Source organism: Ranitomeya variabilis, chromosome 1, assembly GCF_051348905.1.
Source record: "Ranitomeya variabilis isolate aRanVar5 chromosome 1, aRanVar5.hap1, whole genome shotgun sequence".
Taxonomy (NCBI): domain Eukaryota; kingdom Metazoa; phylum Chordata; class Amphibia; order Anura; family Dendrobatidae; genus Ranitomeya; species Ranitomeya variabilis.
In genome coordinates, this window is record NC_135232.1 from 645,931,088 (window position 1) to 645,952,823 (window position 21,736).

A 21,736-nucleotide genomic window follows, 5' to 3' on the forward strand; every position below is an offset into this window, starting at 1 on the left:
ATATAAATAAATAATAATAATAATATATTCATCTTTGGATGCCATTTTATAATTTGCATACAAAAGGTAATGTAAATAAATGTTTAAGAATGTTGTAAATGGCTTGTGTCATGCACACACTTCTCCGCACATGACCTGGGGTTTCATGGATCACACTCCGTTTGGCTCACTCTCACATGCCAACGCCTTCTCATTATATAACCATTTTTGATATACCTGGTCCTGGACTCAAGTTTCCAGGATGGCCTATTTTGTGTAATTCAAGTAAAAGGCCTGTAATGGATCCGTGGTCTAATAAGGAGGCAAGTACACTACATATTAAATATCATGTGTTCTTCAAAACCCCCTGCCTAAACCATATAGTAAATGGGAGATGTCCAATTTGGCTATAAAGGACCATCTGCTCAGCTTTGAAGCTGGACCTACCAGGCTGAGGTGTCAGGAATAACATTCTCTGTAGTCTCAGGGACAGGCCCCTCCATTCTCATTGCAGGTCAGGAAGCCATCAGTAACTAAGGCTACTTTCACATTTCCGTTTTATTTAATTCGTCACAATGCGTCGTTTGGGGAAAAAAACGCATCCTGCAAATTTGCCCGCAGGATGCGTTTTTTTCCCATAGACTTGTATTGCCGACGGATCGCGACGTATGGCCACACATTGGGTCCGTTGTGCACTGGTTGCGCTGGGTTTTGGCGGAATGTCATCACAGAAAAACGTTCAAGGGAACGTTTTTCTGTACGTCGCATCCAGTGTTTCAGACTGCACATGCCCAGCAGGAAATATCGCTCTCACGATCTTTCCTCACCCTGCAGTCTGACGGAAATGTGAAAGCACACACTACCGTCTGTACGTCGCGCCGACGCTTCGTGACGGCCCCGTACCGACGGAAAAGTGAAAGAAGCCTAAGAGTTCATGGATGCTATGACCCTTTGTGCAGTGTTAACCATGCGAATGGAATGGCAGACAATCTAATGCCATGTTACAGATCTTATAATTTAATTACATCTTGCATTACTTATTTTACACTGATCCTGGGTAACATCTTGCAATATTCAGAGCGGTCGTCAGAATTCTTCATATTTCAGATGTGAAACCTCATTCCTTTCTGGCTGATCTTCAGCTCACAGTTTGTTCTGGTATCTTACATGTTGAGATTAGCCACCATTTATACCAAGTACAGTACAATAATCTGATATGATGAAACCTGACAAATTTATAATCTGTGACTTAAGTGCATCAAACATAAATAGCGCAAATTTTGAAAAAGAAATACTGCATAAAATATGAAGCACAATAATCAATAATTTTTAGACCTGAAATAAATGGCATTTTTTGTGTACTGCCAATCACAGGAACACAGAGATAGTATTGTATCATTGTTGACAGCATATGCAAGAGGTATGTATATGTTAATGTCTTTTATTTTGATGAAGTTTCCAAACTACTTCAATAAAGAAAACAAAAGCCTTACTTTTCTGTAGACAATCATGTTAGGAGTGTTGTCCTCTGGGTCTGTAACTCCGACGACACTTGCATCAGAAGACTGAGCCATCATTGAGATTTTTTAATGACACTGAAATAAAATACAGAGCATACAGTGAATCTCCTTGGTAAATAAAACAGAGTAAATTGATGATTTTGTGCTTTGTTAAAGAAATAAACTACGTAAGCAGATCTGTCTGAATACTAAACTTTTAACTTGTCAGCCCGATCACGTACACTGATTTTTTTCTGCCTGAAGCATGTGCAGAGATGACAATGTAGGCAAATGAACGGAACTGACTTCCTGGTGTTATTATTTTTGTGTACAACTTTTATTACCCTATCACTTTGCCATTAATGACCTATTTACGAATAACTGAGAAATACAATAAAGATGCAGTAATGTCTCTATGACCTTGCATGAAATGAAGCAATGCAGGATGTACAATATTTTGTTTTATCTGTTTGTTTATTGAACGTCAAGAGATTGCAACTTTTCATAAATAAATCTAAAAAAACCCAGTCAAATAAAAATAAAAAAACTTTGAAACAGAAACTTTGTCAGTAAGGGTATGTGCACACGTTGCAGATTTGGGTGCAGAATTTTCTGCACAAAATCTCCTGGCAGAAAAAGCAGGTACAGATTTGATGCCTTTTTCTTGCAGATTTTGTGCATTTTTCCAGCGGATTTACTGCGGATTCAGTGCAGATTTCTATAATAGAATGGGTGCAGAAACGCTGCAGATCCGCACAAAAGAAGTGACATGCTCCTTCTTTCAATCCGCTGCGTTTTCCGTGCGCCATTAGCACAGCATTTTTTTCCCTATTGATTTACATTGTACTGTAAATCACTTCGCGGATCTGCAGTGTTTCTGCGCAGAAAAAAACACTGCGGTTCCGCAGTACATCTGCAACATGTGCACATAGCCTAAAAGGAAAAGGTATGGGATATTGTTCTTTTTTTATTTTTCCTTTTTTACAGAATGAGGGTCATCATTTGGATTGAGAGTATAATAAACTATTACAACACCCTGTGTATTTATTTCATTAAAAATACTTCTTTCCTAATGTGTGTATGTTTTATTAACCATTTCATACTATTGGATTAATAATGGATAGGTGTCATAATTGACGCCTCTCCATTATTAACCTGGCTTAATGTCACCTTACAATAGCAAGGTGACATTAACCCTTCATTACCCCATATCCCACCGCTACACGGGAGTGGGAAGAGAGAGGCTAAGTGCCAGAATAGGCACATCTTACAAATGTGCCTTTTCTGGGGTGGCTGGGGGCAGATGTTTTTAGCCAGGGGGGTCCTATAACCATGATCCTTCTGTAGGCTATTAATATCTGCCCTCAGTCACTGGCTTTCCCACTCTGGCGGAAAAAATTGCGCGGGAGCCCACGCCAATTTTTTCCATGATTTAACCCTTTATTTTAACAGCTAGAGCCCCCAAATTTTGCACACAGACACTTCTTACATACAGTTATATGAAAAAGTTTGGGCACCCCTATTAATCTTAAGCTTAATGTTTTATAAAAATTGTTTTTTTTTGCAACAGCTATTTCAGTTTCATATATCTAATAACTGTTGGACACAGTAATGTTTCTGCCTTGAAATGAGGTTTATTGTACTAATAGAAAATGTGCAATCTGCATTCAAAAAAAAGTTGACAGGTGCATAAGTATGGGCACCCTTATCATTTTCTTGTTTTAAATACTCCTACCTACTTTTTACTGACTTACAAAAGCACTTTTTTTGGTTTTGTAACCTCATTGAGCTTTGAACTTCATAGCCAGGTGTATGCAATCATGAGAAAAGCTACTTAAAGTGGCCACTTGCAAGTTGTTCTCCTGTTTGAATCTCCTCTGAAGAGTGGCATCATGGGCTCCTCAAAACAACTGTCAAATGATCTGAAAACAAAGATTATTCAACATAGTTGTTCAGGGGAAGGATACAAAAAGCTGTCTCAGAGATTTAACCTGTCAATTTCCACTGTGAGGAACATAGTAAGGAAATGGAAGAACACAGGTACAGTTCTTGTTAAGGCCAGAAGTGGCAGGCCAAGAAAAACATCAAAAAGGCAGAGAAGAATGGTGAGATCAGTCAAGGACAATCCTCAGGCCACTTCCAGAGAGCTGCTGCATCAACTTGCTACAGATGTTGTCACTGTGCATCGGTCAACTATACAACGCACTTTGCACAAGGAGAAGCTGTATGGGAGAGTGATGCGAAAGAAGCCGTTTCTGCAAGCACGCCACAAACAGAGTCGGCTGAGGTATGCAAAAGCACATTTGGAGAAGCCAATTTCTTTTTGGAAGAAGGTCCTGTGGACTGATGAAACCAAGATTGAGTTGTTTGGTAATACAAAAAGGCGTTATGCATGGCGGCAAAAAAACACAGTGTGTTGTATAGTTGACCGATGCACAGTGACACCATCTGCAGCAAGTTGATGCTGCAGTTCTCTGGAGGTGGTCTGAGGATTGTCCTTGACTGATCTCACCATTCTTCTCTGCCTTTCTGATGTTTTTCTTGACCTGCCACTTTTGGCCTTAACAAGAACTGTTCCTGTGTTCTTCCATTTCCTTACTATGTTCCTCACAGTGGAAATTGACAGGTTAAATCTCTGAGACAGCTTTTTGTATCCTTCCCCTGAACAACTACCGGTATGTTGAATAATCTTTGTTTTCAGATCATTTGACAGTTGTTTTGAGGAGCCCATGATGCCACTCTTCAGAGGAGATTCAAACAGGAGAACAACTTGCAAGTGGCCACTTTAAGTAGCTTTTCTCATGAGTGCATACACCTGGCTATGAAGTTCAAAGCTCAATGAGGTTACAAAACCAAAAAAGTGCTTCAGTAAGTCAGTAGAAAGTAGGTAGGAGTATTTAAAACAAGAAAATGATAAGGGTGCCCATACTTATGCACCTGTCAAATTTTGTTTGAATGCAGATTGCACATTTTCTGTTAGTACAATAAACCTCATTTCAAGGCAGAAACATTACTGTGTCCAACAGTTATTAGATATATGAAACTGAAATAGCTGTTGCAAAAAAAACAATTTTTATAAAACATTAAGCTTAAGATTAATAGGGGTGCCCAAACTTTTTCATATAACTGTAGTAGTGAGGAATATGTAAAAAATAAGGGATATGAGATGGTTTACTGTATGTAAACCATGTCTCATATCCTGTCGTGTTTGGGAAGGAGATAGCAAAAGCCGGCAATTGAATTGAATTGAATTACCGGCTTTTCTGCTATCTAGCGCTGTTTGAAATATAAATATATATATCCCTATACTATGTGTAGACATTTATTTTATCTATTCTATTCTAATCTGTCAGTGTGATTTTACTGTACACCGCACTGAATTGCCGGCTTTTCTATAGAACACCGGTGCGTATTTCTCGCAAGTCACACTGATGGTCCGTGTGTAATCCGTATTTTTCTCGCCCCATAGACTTTCATTGGCGGATTTTTTGCGCAATACGCTGACAAACGCAGCATGCTGCCATTTTCTATGCCTGTAAAGTACAGCTGCGAAATATACGGCAGATAGGAGCTGCCCCATAGAGAATCATTGGTCGATATGCAATGCGTTGTTTTTGCGCCTCTCGTACGTCTGTAAAACTCTTTAGTGTGACGCCGGCCTTAAAGGGAATCGGTCAGCAGGTTTTTGCTATTCAATCGGAGAGCAGAATAATATTAGGACAAGAGCGCCTGATTTCAGTGATGTGTCCCTTATTAGGCTGTGTGCTTTAGTGTTAATACAATCAGTGTTTTATCAGCAGGAGATTATCACTACACGACTATCATAGGTATCTTGTGCAAGACAGTGCAGCTAATCTGTGTAACCCAGCCCCACCACTGATTGGCAGCTTGCTGACAGTGTACACAGGAAGCAGCCAATCATGGGTGTGGGCGGGGTTATACACAGCACAGTATTTTGAACTAGATCTACAGCAGAGAAAACAGTGATTCTATTAAAACTGCAGCAAGCAGCCCAGTAAGCGACACATCAACAGTATCAGGCTCGCTCTCCTACAGTACATCATGCTCCTACATTAACATTACATAGCAATATCCTCCGGCCAGAGTTCCTTTACGGGCGCAGTCAGATGACCATATGACACGGATGACGATCGTATCACAATGCCTGGACTGGCCGCCAGTTCTCCTTACCCGAGCATGACAGCTGCACAGAAATAAATGCTGTCACGCTCAGGTCAGGAAAACCAATGGCCAGTCCGAACATTGCGATGTGAATGTCATCTGTCTTATACAGCCGTCTAGCTGCGTCCTAAGACCAGGGTCATGCTTGCGAGTGTAATGCGAGAAACTCACACGAGTCTCTCACATCAATACCTGGCACTGCTGCCTGGAGCGTGTGGCTGCATAGAAATACATGCAGCCGCACACTCCGGTCCCAAGTTCCGGCGGCAGTGCCAGGTATTGATAAGAGACTCGTGTGAGTTTCTCGCATTGCACTCACAAGTGTGACTCCGGCCTAAGGGCTCATACCCATTTGCGAGAAAAACGTACGAGTGCAATCCGATAAAAAATCGGATTGCACTCGGACCAATGTTATTCAATAGGTGACATCTCATTTGTTATTTTTTTCTCAGCCGAAATCGGACGAGACTCGCCAATGCAAGTCAATGGGTGCGGAAAAAAAACCGCACGGAATACGGACCATCCGTATTCCGTCCGTTTTTTTTTACGGATACCTTACCATTCTGTGGCATAGAACACTGTAAATGGTCCTGTAAATGATTGTAAAAAAATAGTTGCAGAGAAAAAAAACGCATTGCATACGGATGGTGCGATTAAAAATCGCATTGAACTCGCATGACAATCGCATGACAATCACATAGTTTGCATCCTATTTTTTTGGTCCAGATTACGGACCGTTTTTTTTCTCGCAAATGGGTATGAGCCCTCTTTTTATGCAGGTCAATGTTTCCACCAGATTATATCAGGACAGAAACCACCAGCTTGTCATACATTGTTATGAATCAGCATTTAGCATTGATTTTATTTTATTTTTAGACATTTATAGCTTTTTTTTTGGACAAAGCTTTCAGTGACAAGATGTCATTACATTTTTGCATGGTTACTCATTTATTCTTACTGCTCTTCCTGTGTGGGTTTTCTAGAACCATTTAGGCTAACGATAATACACTGGTTATTGATGCATTAAAGCAAAAATAGAAATTCAAGATTTCCAAGTCAACAAAAATTATTTAATGGAAGTTTTTTTTGTTGAGGAGGTCAAATAACTCGTAAAGTCAGGAAAATTACTCTTCTATTGATCGCACAAGTGCGCTTTGAAATGCTATGGTTTTGTGTTATAAAAATCCCCTCACGTCAATTGTGCCACTAACTTTTAATATTCATAGAGCTGGCATTTTATTTATTTTGATAGATTTTACAGTGTTAACAGTTTCATTTTTTGCTGTTTAAGGTCATAGTCACACAAGGAAGTATGCCGAGAAATTCACTCTTTTTATGGCAAACCTGCAACGTTTGCACAATAGTTTTTGCTAAAAAAAAACAATTAAAAAACCCACAGTGGATATGAGTAGGGTTGAGCGACTTTCATTTTTTTAAGGTCGAGTCGGGTTTTGTGAAACCCGACTTTGTCCAGAGTCGAGTCGAGTGCAGTCGGCCGATTATCGCTAAAAGTCGGGGATCGACCGAAACACGAAACCCAATGCAAGTCAATGGGGAAGCATAGTCGGCAGTGAGTGGAGGCCAGGAAAACACCTACAGTGCCCATTTTAATGCCAAAAACATCCACTCTTGTTTCTGAAGCTTGTCAATCTTAATTAATTTTATAATAATAGTTCGGCATTGGAACTTGGGGGTCATTTTGCAAAAGTTGTGGAGGGTAGGGCTGGTTCAAGCTTTTAGTGGGCCCAGGAAACGTGGACTACGTCACGGCGGTGGAGCAGTGAGAGGTAAGTATGTCAAGTTTGCAAGTGCTGTGATCCTAAGCAAGCAGGGAGGCCCCCTCGTTGGCATTGGCACTGGCACAGGGCCCCTCAAAGTACAGCGGTGTGTTTGCACGGCGGGGGCGCCTCCCACCAGCAGCGACACTTTTGCGTACTCTGAGGGGCCCTGTGCCAGTGACGTCGCCAACGAGTATGCCCCCCCCACCTGATGAAGGAACCTGCACTTTCATCTGCACCTTCCTCTTTGTCCCTGTGTAAGGTGGTATAACATGCGGGAAGGGGAACCTTACTTTCAGCAGGGTCAGATTCTGGCTGTGTAGAGTGCAAGGGGAATGTAGTGGTCTAGGTCAATGTACCAGCAGACTCATCTAGCAGTGGCTGGGGAATGGGCAGGATGAGGAGGAAACAGATATAGGGCCAAAGAATAAAGTAGGCTAAATGCAGTTCAAAATTGGTAACAGGACTAAACAGGCGGCATTGCTTTGTTGAGTGGAGTAGCAAACCCAGGAGCAGCAGACACTGTTTTAAGTGCCCAAACACACTAATAGGCCAAATGCAGTTTAATATTTGCTACTGTAGGCCAAAAGCCAGAAGGTAGAAGCTCAGCTTTATTCAGTTGAGGACAACACCAGGCAGGGGCAGACACCGTTAGTAGGCCGTAACCACCAATCTTTTAAAAAACAGCACTTAATGAGAGCCAGAAGGTAGAAGCTCAGCTTTATTCAGTTGAGGACAACACCAGGCAGGGGCAGACACCGTTAGTAGGCCCTAAACACCTTTTTTTTTTTAAATAAACAGCACTTAATGATAGCAAAAAGGTTGAAGCTCAGCTTTATTCAGTTGAGGACAACACCAGGCAGGGGCAGACACCGTTAGTAGGCCCTAAACACATTTTTTTTTTTAAATAAACAGCACTTAATGAGAGCCAGAAGGTTGAAGCTCAGCTGTATTCAGTTGAGGACAAACACCAGGCAGGGGCAGACACCGTTAGTAGGCCCTAAACACCATTTTTTAAAAACACAGCACTTAATGAGAGCCAGAAGGTAGAAGCTCAGCTGTATTCAGTTGAGGACAAACACCAGGGAGCAGCAAACAGAGGTATTAGGCCCCATCCAGCAATTAAAAAAAAAAAAAAAAAAAAAAATTAATCAGAGCCAGAAGGTAGAAGCTCAGCTTTATTCAGTTGAGGACAACACCAGGCAGGGGCAGACACCGTTAGTAGGCCGGAACCACCAATCTTTTAAAAAACAGCACTTAATGAGAGCCAGAAGGTAGAAGCTCAGCTTTATTCAGTTGAGGACAAACACCAGGGAGCAGCAAACAGAGGTATTAGGCCCCATCCAGCAATTAAAAAAAAAATAAAAATAATCAGAGCCAGAAGGTAGAAGCTCAGCTTTATTCAGTTGAGGACAACACCAGGCAGGGGCAGACACCGTTAGTAGGCCCATAACCACCTATTTTTAAAAACACAGCACTTAAAGAGAGCCAGAAGGTGGAAGCTCAGCTTTGTTCAGTTGAGGACAACACCAGGGAGGGGCAGACACCGTTAGTAGGCCGGAACCACCAATCTTTTTAAAAACAGCACTTAATGAGAGCCAGAAGGTAGAAGCTCAGCTTTATTCAGTTGAGGACAACACCAGGCAGGGGCAGACACCGTTAGTAGGCCGGAACCAACAATCTTTTAAAAAACAGCACTTAATGAGAGCCAGAAGGTAGAAGCTCATCTTTATTCAGTTGAGGACAAACACCAGGGAGCAGCAAACAGAGGTTTTAGGCCCCATCCAGCAATTAAAAAAAAAAAAAAAAAAAAATTAATCAGAGCCAGAAGGTAGAAGCTCAGCTTTATTCAGTTGAGGACAACACCAGGCAGGGGCAGACACCGTTAGTAGGCCCATAACCACCTATTTTTAAAAACACAGCACTTAAAGAGAGCCAGAAGGTGGAAGCTCAGATTTATTCATTTGAGGACAACTTGAATTAGGGACTGCAGACAGACTTACCAGGCTGTCCCCTGTGTGGACCATGCATCCAATACATTAACCCATTGCGCCACAAAGGACACGTAACCTTCCGTGGCCATGCCTACCGCTCCATGTGTCTGTTGTCAGGTGTACCTTTGGACTCACAGATTGACAGAATGAAAGGACAATGTGGTCTTTAACATGCTGGTGGAGGGGTGGGATGGCTTTTCTCGCAAAAGAATTGTCAACTGGGTAGCTCATAGCGTGGTACAGCGTAGTCCATCATGGCTTTATTAATATTAAATAAAATAAAAAAATAGGCTCTATGCACTGTAAAATAGGTTCCAGGGGTACACGGGCAGCAGTGGTCAGGTTAGTGGAGGCCTAGTGGAAGGAGGGACCGCAGACAGGCTTCCAAGGCCTAACATAATAAAATGGGCTGGCTGTAGGCACTGTAAAATAGGTTCCAGGGGTACACGGGCAGCAGTGGTCAGGTCAGTGGAGGCCTAGTGGAAGGAGGGACCGCAGATAGGCTTCCAAGGCCTAACATAATAAAATGGGCTGGCTGTAGGCACTTTATAATTGGTTCCAGGGGGACACGGGCAGCAGTGGTCAGGTCAGTGGAGGCCTAGTGGAAGGAGGGACCGCAGACAGGCTTCCAAGGCCTAACATAATAAAATGGGCTGGCTGTAGGCACTTTATAATTGGTTCCAGGGGTACACGGGCAGCAGTGGTCTGGTCATTGGAGGCCTAGTGGAAGGAGGGACCGCAGACAGGCTTCGAAGGCCTAACATAATAAAATGGGCTGGCTGTAGGCACTTTATAATTGGTTCCAGGGGTACACGGGCAGCAGTGGTCAGGTCAGTGGAGGCCTAGTGGAAGGAGGGACCGCAGACAGGCTTCGAAGGCCTAACATAATAAAATGGGCTGGCTGTAGGCACTTTATAATTGGTTCCAGGGGTACACGGGCAGCAGTGGTCAGGTCAGTGGAGGCCTAGTGGAAGGAGGGACCGCAGACAGGCTTCGAAGGCCTAACATAATAAAATGGGCTGGCTGTAGGCACTTTATAATTGGTTCCAGGGGTACACGGGCAGCAGTGGTCAGGTCAGTGGAGGCCTAGTGGAAGGAGGGACCGCAGACAGGCTTCGAAGGCCTAACATGATAAAATGGGCTGGCTGTAGGCACTGTAAAATAGGTTCCAGGGGTACACGGGCAGCAGTGGTCTGGTCAACGGAGGCCGATTGTAATGAGTGTCTGCCAGTTAGTAGTCAAAAACAACAAATAAATGTGAATGTCTCGCATTAAAACAAAACAAAAACACTAAAGGGTGCAATCATTAGGTTCAGGGGTGGGATCCTCTGCGTTGTTTCAGACCTACTAATTTAGCGCAAAGTATTTACTGTGGTAAATAGAGGACACTGCCCCTGACTATGTTAAGTACCATCATACATGTCAACACAATGGTATTGTCAGTGGCAGGTATGGAAGGATGTCAGCGCATAGACTAAACATTGGTGGAAGTGTGAGAGATAACTGTGGAAGTGGTAGAGCAATGTTTGACCTGGGGGTGGGTGAACTCTCTTGTGGCCGGCGGTACAGGCCCAGGGCCCCTCATGTTACAACAGTGTGTCTGACATTGGGTGCGCACCACCACCGCCAGAGACACTTTATTGTACTATGAGGGACCCAGTAGCAATGCCGTCGACCAAAAGCGAGCACACCCACCTCTTCAGACAAACAGCAGTCTCACGGGTGCTTGCGCCAAGTCGCGATACCACGGCCCCGTGTGGGGAGTTTGGCCATTTAGGGAGGTGTAAACATGTCGTATGCTGGACAATCAGCTGCAGCAAATTAGACATTAGAAAAGTAATTCACAGTAGTCCACAGGCAAGAGCTTTTCATAGGAAAGCTAGGTGTCGGCCGGGCAAGGTGGGGCAAAAGATTTCGAAATCCAGTTGTGGTTCATTTTAATGAATGTTAGATCATCAACATTTTGGGTAGCCAGACGAGTCCTTTTTTCGGTTAATATTGAACCTGCAGCACTGAATACTCTTTCTGATAGGACACTTGCTGCCGGGCAAGCAAGCTCCTGCAATGCATATTCTGCCAATTCTGGCCAGGTGTCTAATTTTGATGCCCAGTAATCAAATGGGAATGACGGTTGAGGGAGAACATCGATAAGGGATGAAAAATAGTTAGTAACCATACTGGACAAATGTTGTCTCCTGTCACTTTCAATTGATGCAGCAGTACCTGTCCTGTCTGCGGTCATAGCAAAATCACTCCACAACCTGGTCAGAAAACCCCTCTGTCCAACGCCACTTCTGATGTGTGCACCCCTAACACTCCTAGTCTGCTGCCCCCTGGAGCTCGTGTGAGAACGATCACGTGCGCTGTGTGCTGGGAATGCCTGAAGCAAACGGTCAACAAGAGTTGATTGTTTGGTTGCTAATATTAGTTCCAAGTTCTCATGTGGCATAATATTTTGCAATTTGCCTTTATAGCGTGGATCAAGGAGGCAGGCCAACCAGTAATCGTCATCGTTCATCATTTTCGTAATGCGTGTGTCCCTTTTTAGGATACGTAAGGCATAATCCGCCATGTGGGCCAAAGTTCCAGTTGTCAAATCTCCGGTTGTGATTGGTTGAGGGGCAGTTTCAGGCAAATCTACGTCACTTGTGTCCCTCAAAAAACCAGAACCCGGCCTTGCCACGCAACCAATTTCCAGTGCCCCCGGGAAAGCTTCCGCATTCAAAATATACTCATCCCCATCATCCTCCTTGTCCTCCACCTCCTCTTCGCCCGCTACCTCGTCCTGTACACTGCCCTGACCAGACAATGGCTGACTGTCATCAAGGCTTTCCTCTTCCTCTGGTGCAGACGCCTGATCCTTTATGTGCGTCAAACTTTGCATCAGCAGACACATTAGGGGGATGCTCATGCTTATTATGGCGTTGTCTGCACTAACCAGCCGTGTGCATTCCTCAAAACACTGAAGGACTTGACACATGTCTTGTATCTTCGACCACTGCACACCTGACAACTCCATGTCTGCCATCCTACTGCCTGCCCGTGTATGTGTATCCTCCCACAAAAACATAACAGCCCGCCTCTGTTGGCACAGTCTCTGAAGCATGTGCAGTGTTGAGTTCCACCTTGTTGCAACATCTATGATTAGGCGATGCTGGGGAAGGTTCAAAGACCGCTGATAGGTCTGCATACGGCTGGAGTGTACAGGCGAACGTCGGATATGTGAGCAAAGTCCACGCACTTTGAGGAGCAGGTTGGAGAACCCAGGATAAGTTTTCAATAAGCACTGCACCACCAGGTTTAAGGTGTGAGCCAGGCAAGGAATGTGTTTCAGTTGGGAAAGGGAGATGGCAGCCAAGAAATTCCTTCCGTTATCACTCACTACCTTGCCTGCCTCAAGATCTACTGTGCCCAGCCATGACTGTGTTTCTTGTTGCAAGAACTCGGACAGAACTTCCGCGGTGTGTCTGTTGTCGCCCAAACACTTCATAGCCAATACAGCCTGCTGACGCTTGCCAGTAGCTGGCCCATAATGGGACAACTGGTGTGCAACAGTGTCATCTGCCGATGGAGTGGTTGGCCGATTGCGGTCTGTGGAAGAGCTGTAGCTTCTGCAGGAGGACGAGGAGGAGGGGGTGCGAACGCCTACAGCCAACTGTTTCCTAGACCGTGGGCTAGGCACAACTGTCCCGAAATTGATGTCCCCTGTGGACCCTGCATCCACCACATTCACCCAGTGTGCCGTGATGGACACATAACGTCCCTGGCCATGCCTACTGGTCCATGCATCTGTAGTCAGGTGCACCTTTGTACTCACAGATTGCCTGAGTGCATGGACGATGCGCTGTTTAACATGCTGGTGCAGGGCTGGGATGGCTTTTCTGGAAAAAAAGTGTCGACTGGGTAGCTCGTATAGTGGTTCAGCGTACTCCATCAGGGCTTTGAAAGCTTCGCTTTCAACTAACCGGTAGGGCATCATCTCTAACGAGATTAGTCTAGCTATGTGGGCGTTAAAACCCTGTGTACGCGGATGTGAGGATAAGTACTTCCTTTTTCTAACCAGAGTCTCATGTAGTGTGAGCTGGACTGGAGAGCTGGAGATCGTGGAACTTTCGGGTGTGCCGGTGGACATGGCAGACTGAGAGACGGTTGGAGACGGTATTGTTTCCGCCGGTGCCCTAGATGCAATATTTCCTCCTACAAAACTGGTGATTCCCTGACCCTGACTGCTTTTGGCTGGCAAAGAAACCTGCACAGATACTGCCGGTGGTGCGGAAAATGGTGGCCTTACAGTGACGGAAGGGATGTTGCGTTGCTGACTAGCTTCATTGGCCGAGGGTGCTACAACCTTAAGGGACGTTTGGTAGTTAGTCCAGGCTTGAAAATGCATGGTGGTTAAGTGTCTATGCATGCAACTAGTATTGAGACTTTTCAGATTCTGACCTCTGCTTAAGCTAGTTGAACATTTTTGACAGATGACTTTGCGCTGATCAATTGGATGTTGTTTAAAAAAATGCCAGACTGCACTCTTCCTAGCATCGGATCCCTTTTCAGGGATTGCAGACTGAGCTTTAACCGGATGGCCACGCTGTCCTCCAACAGGTTTTGGCTTTGACACGCGTTTTGGGCCAGATACGGGCCCGGCAGATGGAACCTGTTGCGATGTTGATGACTGCTGCGGCCCCTCCTCCACCTCCGCTTCTGAACTACTGCCGCCTGCACCCTGTTCCCCCAATGGCTGCCAATCGGGGTCAACAACTGGGTCATCTATTACCTCCTCTTCGAGCTCGTGTGCAACTTCGTCTGTGTCACCGTGTCGGTCGGTGGTATAGCGTTCGTGGCGGGGCAACATAGTCTCATCAGGGTCTGATTGTGGATCAGTACCCTGAGAGGGCAATGTTGTGGTCTGAGTCAAAGGAGCAGCATAGTACTCTGGCTGTGGCTGTGCATCAGTGCACTCCATGTCAGAATCTACTTGTAATGGGCATGGCCTGTTAAGTGTTTCACTTTCTAAGCCAGGGACGGTATGTGTAAAGAGCTCCATGGAGTAACCCGTTGTGTCGCCTGCTGCATCCTTCTCTCTTGTTGTAGTTTTTGCTGAAGAGGACAAGGAAGCGACTTGTCCCTGACCGTGAACATCCACAAGCGACGCGCTGCTTTTACATTTACCAGTTTCAGAAGAGGAGGCAAAAGAGCTAGAGGCTAAGTCTGCAATGTAAGCCAAAACTTGCTGTTGCTGCTCCGGCTTTAAAAGCGGTTTTCCTACTCCCAGAAAAGAGAGCGTTCGAGGCCTTGTGTAGCCAGACGACGAAACTGGCTCCACAGCTCCAGACTTAGGTGGAATATTTTTATCCCCACGACCACCTGATGCTCCACTACCACTACCATCATTACCAGCTGACAATGAATGCCCACGGCCACGACCTCTTGCACCAGACTTCCTCATTGTTTTAAAAACTTAACCAAAGTAACTTTATTTGTTGCTGTCAAACAACTTACACGGTGAGCTATAACTTCAGTATGATTTCAATATCCCTTAACAGGTTGGTGAGACCACAAGGAAAATCAGGCACAATGTTACACACTCTGTTTTCTGTGGCACCAAATCACAGAGATGCCACACACGCAGGACTGTCACTCAAGCACAAATGGCAATATTAATCTCCCACCTATTTTTTTTTTTTTTTTTTCTCAGGGAGACTTTAGAAACCGAATAAGATAAAATGATTTTTTCAGGGACAATTTAGAAACCAATTAATAAAAAAATAAAGGCTTTCTATGGCCCACTGAGTGAGAGATGGCACACACAGGAGTCAGGAGTGGCACACAAGCCCTGAGGCCAATATTTTTCTCCCACTGATTGATGTAGTGATTTTTTTTCAGGTAGATTTTAGAACCCAAATCAAGCAAAAAAATTAATAGGCTTTCTATGCCCCACAATTTGAGAGAGAGAGGGGGCACACCCAGGAGTCAAGACTGGCACACAAGCAGAAAGGGCAATATTAATCTCCCACTGTTTTAATTTTTTTTTTTTTTTCAGGGAGACTTTAGAAACCAAATAAGATAAAATGATTTTTTTCAGGGACAATTTAGAAACCAAATAATAAAAAAAAAGGCTTTCTATGGCCCACTGAGTGAGAGATGGCACACACAGGAGTCAGGAGTGGCACACAAGCCCTGAGGCCAATATTTTTCTCCCACTGATTGATGTAGTGATTTTTTTTCAGGTAGATTTTAGAACCCAAATCAAGCAAAAAAATAAATAGGCTTTCTATGGCCCACTGAGTGAGAGATGGCACACACAGGAGTCAGGAGTGGCACACAAGCCCTGAGGCCAATATTTTTCTCCCACTGATTGATGTAGTGATTTTTTTTCAGGTAGATTTTAGAACCCAAATCAAGCAAAAAAATAAATAGGCTTTCTATGGCCCACTGAGTGAGAGATGGCACACACAGGAGTCAGGAGTGGCACACAAGCCCTGAGGCCAATATTTTTCTCCCACTGATTGATGTAGTGATTTTTTTTCAGGTAGATTTTAGAACCCAAATCAAGCAACAAAATAAATAGGCTTTCTATGGCCCACAATTTGAGAGAGAGAGATGGCACACCCAGGAGTCAAGACTGGCACACAAGCAGAAAGGGCAATATTAATCTCCCACTGTTTTAATTTTTTTTTTTTTTTTTAGGGAGACTGTAGAAACCAAATAAGATAAAATGATTTTTTTCAGGGACAATTTAGAAACCAAATAATAAAAAAAAGGCTTTCTATGGCCCACTGAGTGAGAGATGGCACACACAGGAGTCAGGAGTGGCACACAAGCCCTGAGGCCAATATTTTTCTCCCACTGATTGATGTAGTGATTTTTTTTCAGGTAGATTTTAGAACCCAAATCAAGCAAAAAAATTAATAGGCTTTCTATGGCCCACTGAGTGAGAGATGGCACACACAGGGATGGCACTCTAGCAGAAATGCCAATCTTAATCTCCCACAAAAAAAAAAAAAAAACCAGGGACTGTCCTACAATTACTATCTCCCTGCAGTAATCTCAGCCAGGTATGGCAGGCAGCAATAAGGAGTGGACTGATGCACAAATTAAATAAAAAGTGTGGACAAACAAAAAAGATAGCTGTGCAGAAAGGAAGGAACAAGAGGATTTGTGCTTTGAAAAAAGCAGTTGGTTTGCACAGTGGCGTACACACAGCAATGCAGCTATCAGGGAGCCTTCTAGGGCAGCCCAATGAGCTACAGCGCTGAGGAAAAAAAAATAAAAATGTAGCTTCCACTGTCCCTGCACACCGAAGGTGGTGTTGGACAGTGGAAATCGCTACAGCACAAGCGGTTTGGTGGTTAATGGACCCTGCCTAACGCTATCCCTGCTTCTGACGAAGCGGCAGCAACCTCTCCCTAAGCTCAGATCAGCAGCAGTGAGATGGCGGTCGGCGGGGACGCCCCTTTATAGCCCCTTTGACGCCGCAGACAGCAAGCCAATCACTGCAATGCCCTTCTCTAAGATGGTGGGGACCAGGACCTATGTCATCACGCTGCCCACACTCTGCGTTCACCTTCATTGGCTGAGAAATGGCGCTTTTCGCGTCATTGAAACGCGACTTTGGCGCGAAAGTCGCGTACCGCATGGCCGACCCCGCACAGGGGTCGGATCGGGTTTCATGAAACCCGACTTTGCCAAAAGTCGGCGACTTTTGAAAATGAACGACCCGTTTCGCTCAACCCTAGATATGAGCTGTAGGCGCAAAACCTGAGGTATAACATTAGGCAGATTTGTTGCAGAAATCTCTGTAAAAGGTATGTATACACATCGTCCTTTTTAAGGCACTTTTTCTGCTCCAAAATCCACCAGAAAAAGCAAAGAGGAAACATTCAAAAGAAAGAATATACAGGTCCTTCTCAAAAAATTAGCATATAGTGTTAAATTTCATTATTTACCATAATGTAATGATTACAATTAAACTTTCATATATTATAGATTCATTATCCACCAACTGAAATTTGTCAGGTCTTTTATTGTTTTAATACTGATGATTTTGGCATACAACACCTGATAACCCAAAAAACCTGTCTCAATAAATTAGCATATCAAGAAAAGGTTCTCTAAATGACCTATTACCCTAATCTTCTGAATCAACTAATTAACTCTAAACACATGCAAAAGATACCTGAGGCTTTTAAAAACTCCCTGCCTGGTTCATTACTCAAAACCCCCATCATGGGTAAGACTAGCGACCTGACAGATGTCAAGAAGGCCATCATTGACACCCTCAAGCAAGAGGGTAAGACCCAGAAAGAAATTTCTCAACAAATAGGCTGTTCCCAGAGTGCTGTATCAAGGCACCTCAATGGTAAGTCTGTTGGAAGGAAACAATGTGGCAGAAAACGCTGTACAACGAGAAGAGGTGACCGGACCCTGAGGAAGATTGTGGAGAAGGACCGATTCCAGACCTTGGGGAACCTGAGGAAGCAGTGGACTGAGTCTGGTGTGGAAACATCCAGAGCCACCGTGCACAGGCGTGTGCAGGAAATGGGCTACAGGTGCCGCATTCCCCAGGTAAAGCCACTTTTGAACCATAAACAGCGGCAGAAGCGCCTGACCTGGGCTACAGAGAAGCAGCACTGGACTGTTGCTAAGTGGTCCCAAGTACTTTTTTCTGATGAAAGCAAATTTTGCATGTCATTCGGAAATCAAGGTGCCAGAGTCTGGAGGAAGACTGGGGAGAAGGAAATGCCAAAATGCCTGAAGTCCAGTGTCAAGTACCCACAGTCAGTGATGGTGTGGGGTGCCATGTCAGCTGCTGGTGTTGGTCCACTGTGTTTCATCAAGGGCAGGGTCAATGCAGCTAGCTATCAGGAGATTTTGGAGCACTTCATGCTTCCCTCGGCTGAAATGCTTTATGGAGATGAAGATTTCATTTTTCAGCACGACCTGGCACCTGCTCACAGTGCCAAAACCACTGGTAAATGGTTTACTGACCTGTTGTGAATTTGCTTTTTGCTCCCTCTAGTGGTTACTAGTTTTTTGACTCTGGTTTTTCTGTCATTCCTTTTATCCGCACCTGGGTCGTTAGTTAGGGGTGTTGCTATATAAGCTCCCTGGACCTTCAGTTCAATGCCTGGCAACGTAGTTATCAGAGCTAGTCTGCTGTGCTCTTGTCTACTGATCCTGGTTCCAGTTATATCAGCTAAGTCTGCCTTTTGCTTTTTGCTATTTGTTTTGGTTTTGTATTTTTGTCCAGCTTGTTCCAAATCTTTATCCTGACCTTTGCTGGAAGCTCTAGGGGCTGGTGTTCTCCCCCCGGACCGTTAGACGGTTCGGGGGTTCTTGAATTTCCAGTGTGGATTTTGATAGGGTTTTTGTTGACCATATAAGTTACCTTTCTTTATTCTGCTATCAGTAAGCGGGCCTCTCTGTGCTAAACCTGGTTCATTTCTGTGTTTGTCATTTCTTCTTACCTCACCGTCATTATTTGTGGGGGGCTTCTATCCAGCTTTGGGGTCCCCTTCTCTGGAGGCAAGAAAGGTCTTTGTTTTCCTCTACTAGGGGTAGCTAGATTCTCCGGCTGGCGCGTGTCATCTAGAATCAACGTAGGAATGATCCCCGGCTACTTCTAGTGTTGGCGTTAGGAGTAGATATATGGTCAACCCAGTTACCACTGCCCTATGAGCTGGATTTTTGTATTCTGCAGACTTCCACGTTCCTCTGAGACCCTCGCCATTGGGGTCATAACAGTTTGCCAGGCCAGTATTAAATGTTTAATGCATTGCAGAAGAGGGATTATAAGAAAGAAGATTCTGAGTTTTTTTTTTTTTTTTTTTCTCCTTCCCCTTTACCTCAGAGTGGCTATGCTTGCTGCAGACATGAATGTCCAGACCTTGATTACAAGTGTGGACCAGCTGGCTACTCGTGTGCAGGGCATACAAGACTATGTTATCAGAAATCCTAGGTCAGAACCTAAAATACCGATTCCTGAACTGTTTTCCGGAGACAGGTTTAAGTTTAGGAATTTCGTGAATAATTGTAAATTGTTTTTGTCCCTGAGACCCTGTTCATCAGGAGATTCTGCTCAGCAAGTAAAAATTGTTATTTCGTTCTTACGGGGCGACCCTCAGGATTGGGCTTTTTCGCTGGCGCCAGGAGATCCGGCATTGGCTGATCTTGATGCGTTTTTTCTGGCGCTCGGTTTACTTTATGAGGAACCCAATCTTGAGATTCAGGCAGAAAAGGCCTTGCTGTCTATGTCTCAGGGGCAGGACGAGGCTGAAGTGTATTGCCAAAAATTTCGGAAATGGTCCGTGCTGACACATTGGAACGAGTGTGCACTGGCCGCTAATTTTAGAAATGGCCTTTCTGAAGCCATTAAGAATGTTATGGTGGGTTTTCCCATTCCCACAGGTCTGAATGATACTATGGCACTGGCTATTCAAATTGACCGGCGGTTGCGGGAGCGCAAAACCGCAAATTCCCTCATGGTGTTGTCTGAACAGACACCTGATTTAATGCAATGTGATAGAATCCTGACTAGAAATGAGCGGAAAATTCATAGACGCCGGAATGGCTTGTGCTACTACTGTGGTGATTCTACACATGTTATCTCAGCATGCTCTAAACGTATAGCTAAGGTTGTTAGTCCTGTCACCGTTGGTAATTTGCAGCCTAAATTTATTCTGTCTGTAACTTTGATTTGCTCACTGTCATCTTATCCTGTCATGGCGTTTGTAGATTCAGGTGCTGCCCTGAGTCTCATGGATCTCTCATTTGCTAAGCGCTGTGGTTTTACTCTTGAACCATTAGAAAATCCTATTCCTCTTAGGGGTATTGATGCTACACCATTGGCAGCAAATAAACCGCAGTATTGGACTCAGGTTACCATGTGCATGACTCCTGAACACCGCGAGGTGATACGTTTCCTGGTTTTACATAAAATGCATGATTTGGTCGTTTTAGGGCTGCCATGGTTACAGACCCATAATCCAGTCCTGGACTGGAAGGCTATGTCAGTCTCAAGTTGGGGCTGTCGTGGTATTCATGAGGATTCCCTGCCTGTGTCTATTGCTTCTTCTACGCCTTCGGAAGTTCCGGAGTATTTGTCTGATTATCAGGATGTCTTCAGTGAGTCTGAGTCCAGTGCACTGCCTCCTCATAGGGACTGTGACTGTGCTATAGATTTGATCCCAGGCAGTAAATTTCCTAAGGGAAGACTGTTTAATCTGTCGGTACCTGAACATACCGCTATGCGTTCATATATCAAGGAGTCTCTGGAAAAAGGACATATTCGTCCGTCTTCTTCCCCTCTTGGTGCGGGATTCTTTTTTGTGGCAAAAAAGGACGGATCTTTGAGACCTTGTATTGATTATCGGCTTTTAAATAAGATCACTGTCAAATTTCAGTATCCTTTACCGCTGTTGTCTGACTTGTTTGCCCGGATTAAGGGTGCCAAGTGGTTCACCAAGATAGACCTTCGTGGTGCGTACAACCTTGTGCGCATTAAGCAAGGTGATGAATGGAAAACCGCATTCAATACGCCCGAAGGTCATTTTGAGTACTTGGTGATGCCTTTTGGGCTCTCCAATGCGCCTTCAGTTTTTCAGTCCTTTATGCATGACATTTTCCGGAAGTATCTGGATAAATTTTTGATTGTTTATCTGGATGATATTTTGGTTTTTTCTGATGATTGGGATTCGCATGTGGAGCAGGTCAGGTTGGTCTTTGAAATTTTGCGTGAAAATTCTTTGTTTGTCAAGGGCTCAAAGTGTCTCTTTGGTGTACAGAAGGTTCCCTTTTTGGGGTTCATTTTTTCCCCTTCTGCTGTGGAGATGGACCCAGTCAAGGTCCGAGCTATTCTTGATTGGACTCAGCCCTCGTCAGTTAAGAGTCTTCAGAAGTTCTTGGGCTTCGCTAACTTCTACCGTCGTTTTATCGCTAATTTTTCTAGCATTGTGAAACCTTTGACGGATATGACCAAGAAGGGCTCCGATGTAGCTAACTGGGCTCCTGCTGCCGTGGAGGCTTTCCAGGAGTTGAAACGCCGGTTTACTTCGGCGCCTGTTTTGTGCCAGCCTGACGTCTCACTTCCCTTTCAGGTTGAGGTGGATGCTTCGGAGATCGGGGCAGGGGCCGTTTTGTCGCAGAGAGGCCCTGGTTGCTCTGTTATGAAACCTTGTGCCTTTTTCTCTAGGAAGTTTTCGCCTGCCGAGCGAAATTATGATGTGGGCAATCGGGAGTTGTTGGCCATGAAATGGGCATTTGAGGAGTGGCGTCATTGGCTCGAGGGTGCTAAGCATCGTGTGGT

General features: G+C 44.5%; 1 protein-coding gene across 3 annotated transcripts in view; it reads right to left on the reverse strand.

Annotated features, from left to right (window-relative positions):
• RGS6 (regulator of G protein signaling 6) overlaps positions 1-21,736 on the reverse strand; it is a 758,999-nt gene that overhangs the window by 639,364 nt on the left and 97,899 nt on the right. For all 3 annotated transcript variants that reach the window (XM_077261994.1, XM_077261976.1, XM_077261983.1), the window contains exon 2: positions 1,473-1,574. In XM_077261994.1, coding sequence (XP_077118109.1) covers positions 1,473-1,556 — 84 coding nt within the window. In that variant the 5' untranslated portion in view covers positions 1,557-1,574. The remainder of the gene's footprint in view (positions 1-1,472; positions 1,575-21,736) is intronic.